This window comes from Pterocles gutturalis, unplaced genomic scaffold, assembly GCF_000699245.1.
Source record: "Pterocles gutturalis isolate BGI_N339 unplaced genomic scaffold, ASM69924v1 Scaffold49326, whole genome shotgun sequence".
NCBI lineage: Eukaryota > Metazoa > Chordata > Aves > Pterocliformes > Pteroclidae > Pterocles > Pterocles gutturalis.
In genome coordinates, this window is record NW_010102321.1 from 1 (window position 1) to 4,201 (window position 4,201).

General features: G+C 40.8%; 1 protein-coding gene across 1 annotated transcript; it reads right to left on the reverse strand.

The window, feature by feature from the left end:
* Positions 1-1,358: 1,358 nt before the first annotated feature.
* SIKE1 (suppressor of IKBKE 1) lies at positions 1,359-4,146 on the reverse strand (the record flags this gene model as incomplete). The annotated part of the gene is made up of 3 exons (XM_010085783.1): positions 1,359-1,448; positions 1,771-1,884; positions 4,004-4,146. Coding segments are annotated over 3 exons (347 nt in total), but the record flags the coding sequence as incomplete, so codon positions are not given.
* Between the last annotated feature and the right edge of the window lie 55 nt (positions 4,147-4,201).

Genomic DNA, 4,201 nt, shown 5'->3' on the forward strand with positions numbered 1-4,201 from the left:
ACCCGGGCCGGGAAGAGCCGTACCCCCCGGTTCACAGACACCACACACCAGAGACACGCCCAGGGGGGTTTTATTCGCTGTTCAATAATTTCCAATAGAAAAGGGTTGGATACAAGAATTCTCCTGTACAGAAATCACTTGTATCTACCAAACAACCGCGGGATATTCCAAACGGTCACAAGAAAACATCTCTCAATGAGCACAGGGACGTGCATCACCTTCTGCAGCTATCAAAACTCCCACTTGGGGAAAACATGGCACAAAAATTTAAACTAACATTGGAAATGAGATGGTTGGAGGATTATTCTTTGATCACAGGTAATAAAGACAGACATCTATATAAAAATTTCATGTAAAAGATAAAATTGATAAATTCCTACAACACTGCAACTCTAACTGCCCTCAGCATCGGTTTCTGCAATAGCAACGTAACATCTGTCACCAGACTTACCTGTGATGCACCATTAAACCCATCTCTACCTGCCTAGTTTGGGTTGGGCTTTGAGGCAGATCTCAGCTCACTCTTGCTGATGCCCAAAGCGGTGTGAGGCCAGAGCTGTGATCTGGGAGTGCTGTGTTCTGTGCAGGGTTCTGTGCGCTGCCTTCAGACCAGAGCCAGCCCGTGGCCCCACACCTTGGAGCACTGGTAAAGCCACAACAGCTCTACCCATAAAAAAATATTAGCCAGATACAAAACATCCCTCAAAAATGCACAGGATTCACAAAGGGTCATCACCTCCAATTCTCACCCCTAAATCGTGGTAAAGTGTGCTCCTTGTATGGGTTGCTCTGCTGGCTATCTGCTGTTGTCTCAATCTGCTTGTACGAACTGTCCCAGCAACAGTGTTAACCCAGCCCAACACTGAGCCTTCGCCTTCAAAGCAAAACAACAGCTCTGTGTGCCTGCTCTGTGCAGGCGGTGCAGAGTGTGTACCTGCCATTTACAATGTCGTTTTCGAATCATCTCTTACTCCTATCAAATATCATCACAACCTGTATTATGTTCTCTAGCTATTGACAAGGTGGATTGAAGTGACATCTGCACAGCTGGAATTATTAACTAAAGCTCACAAAAACAACAAGCAGGAGAGGAAATAAACTATCACAAGGGAGCAGACATCATAAATACTTCATTGTTATAAGCATCTGTATGCTGCAATTACTTAAACAGAGCAGCAGTGCAAGCCTTTGCCATCAAGAGAATGTAATTTCAGAAAAATGCAGACAAAACAGCCCACACATTTTAAAAGATCAACACACAAGGAAACACCTGAAAGAACAAACCAAAACCCATCCTTGTAGGGTAGTTTTGTAATAGTCTCTGAAGTCAAGATTTGGAGACAAAGTTATTTTGTGAACTAAGCTTCACAGTCAGGCAGATCTTCTCTCCCCACCTCAAAAGATTCTTTGCTGATTGACAATAGTTCACGCAGCTCTTTGTTTTCAAGCTGCAAAATCAATATTTTTGCTGAAATAGAAATGAGCTAATTCACAATTAACGGACAATAATCTTTAAATAGCCCCACTCCTTCACACCTAAATAAAACACTGATTTTGTAACATAATTTAAAGCTTATCTTATCTTTTGCTTCTGTCTTTATGCAAACATCAAGAACTTCAAAATAAACAGATCATGTTCTGCATTTCCTGACCCCACCCCCAAATTTTGGACTGTTATAAATCCTTGACACATACACAGAAAGTCTAGAGTAATTCCAGATCTAGACTCCCAAAGCTCGATCCATCCACAGCAGTTCTGTCTGTTCTTACCTCCAACTGAGCTAGTTTCTCCTGAACTTTAAAGAATTGATCATCATCGACTTGAATAGCTTTTCTCATCACCTCTCCCATCTCACATATTCTGTCTATTTGACTTTCAGTTTCCTGAAAGACATAAAAGTAATATATTCAATATGTTCAGGCAAAAGCAGCAGTAATAATGTACCCCTTCTAAATCAATTACTTTCATTTTCTTGATTTTGGATTATTTTCCTGATTTGAATTTTAACCCTTTCATCCCAAGCACTTGCAATCCTTTCTAACTTGTCTGACATATAAAGATAAAAACACGTATCTTATTGTTCATTATAGTGTGTCACCAATTAAAACAGCGAACAGAATCACATCAGTCAGCACGACAAGGCAGCCTTACTTACTGAGACTGAAATAATTCCAAGTGTGACAAGGACTGAGACAACAGATTCAGGTTCATGTGGATACGATTAGTATGTCGCAAATTTTATATTGCTTTATTATAAAAGCCTGACTCTGAATTTTAAGAATGCTAAATATAAAGCAAATTAGATTTCAAGAGTAGGTAACAGTGTGAAGTAAACAGCCTCATCTTAGAAGGAAGCCAAGCAAGGAAACTAAAGAAAGACCAGAACCTCCTGATGCAGCTTTTACTTTTTACAGAATCTGTCTAGATACAGCTCTAATCCTTTGGAAGATGCGTTTTACTGAAGCTCAGAAATGCACGTATAATGAACACTGAAAAAGTCCAATGTGTAATGTAGTAACAGTTCCTGTCTGAAGAGCACTCCATTTCAAAATACAGTATTTAGAGAGGAACTCAAATGTGCAAACACAAAAAATGTTAGTAATTGTCAAGAAGTAGGAAGACAAGAATTTGGAAGCCCTTGACGCATTTTAACATAATATAAAAATATAAGCACGTTGGGGAATATCAGTTAATGAATTTTGTAGGGTGGATTTTCTTAGTTCTCTTAAGCGTCAGTAGTTATTCCACTGCCTCTGGAAGATAAATGTATCACCACAGCAGAGAATTCAGCTTTGAATTCCATTATTCAGAAAATATGTAAACACATTAGAGCATCTAGAAGAGAGCTGGAGGAATTAGAAAGACTTAGATAACTTGATCTGGGAAGAGAGAGTGATGTTTTTTTCTAAACAGAAAGATGGTTATAAAAAGAATACAGCTCTCCAAAAGATATTCAAAAGTTGTTACTATTCTCCAAGTGGCGGGTAGGAAAGAACTCATGGACTTGATCTGAAGTACAGAGGATTTCTCCTAGATACTGAGATAGTATATTCTGTCAAAGGTTCCTCCAGAGTCTCTTCAGCTTTGCATTTTTATGCTATTAAAACAGAGCAAAAGCAGTGCCAGACAATAACGTTAGAAGCTTTGTTCCAACTAAGTCTTGATAAACAGAGCAATTCATGCACCTAAGCAAGCACTGGAAGCAAGACATTGCTGCACTACTTCAGAGAACACGAGCAACACAAAACAGAGATTGAGTTGACGGATATCCATGCAAAGATCCATGTGCAAAGAGTTAGGCTGGTTCCAATTCCAATGAAAAAAACACAAGATATTAGATGTCACAGCATCTTGCAGATGAACGGCACCTTGCTGTTCTCTCATCACATAAAAATGCATTTTAACAAATGCCCAACTTTATTCATCATTGATAAGCCTTAAACAGACATTTAATGTTATTATATCACGATCAGACACCTAAACAAACAGGCAGTGGTTAGCAGCAGCCACACCTTGGAGTTCTGAAGTCACTGCACCCAACATGGACAAAGGGACACTTTTAAGCCACTGCACAGATTATCAGGATTTGGGAGGGATGATTTCTTAAGAATTCAACGTACTGCAGCGCACAGAGATTTAGGAGGTTCCTCTCCCTTTGTTACAATTACTAAACAGGAACAATAACAACTCCAATGTCTTTGATTTCACTGCAGAGAATCATGTGCATTAGGCTTAACCCAGGGAACCTACCACCAGGTGCACAGAGAACAGGCCTTCACCTCGGCCGTGAAAGGGTTACGGCTTTCAGTGCCCTCTGTGATAACTGTTACAACCTACCTGCTGTGAAAGGAACAAGGAAAAAAATAACAGCAAGGAGAGACAGGAGTTTTAGAAAACCTATTCTGGAGCAGAGATGTTCCACAAACGGAAACAAAGGTTGCATAAAAGCAAGCGACAGGGAAAAGGGGTCTCGAGCCCTCTTCTGTCCCCATCCCACCTTACCAAGGAATTCGCCTGATGAACTTTCAGGACCGGTTCTGCATCTTCCCCCTTCCTCCCTTGCAAAAGCTGCAACATCTGCTTTCTGTATCTGCTCATGATGAGCTCCAGCGCGTCTTGGTGTTCCTCCAGCGAGATCCACAGCTCTGCAAGCACAGCACGGCGCTGCCACACACGTTCCCCGGGACGGCAGCAGATGCC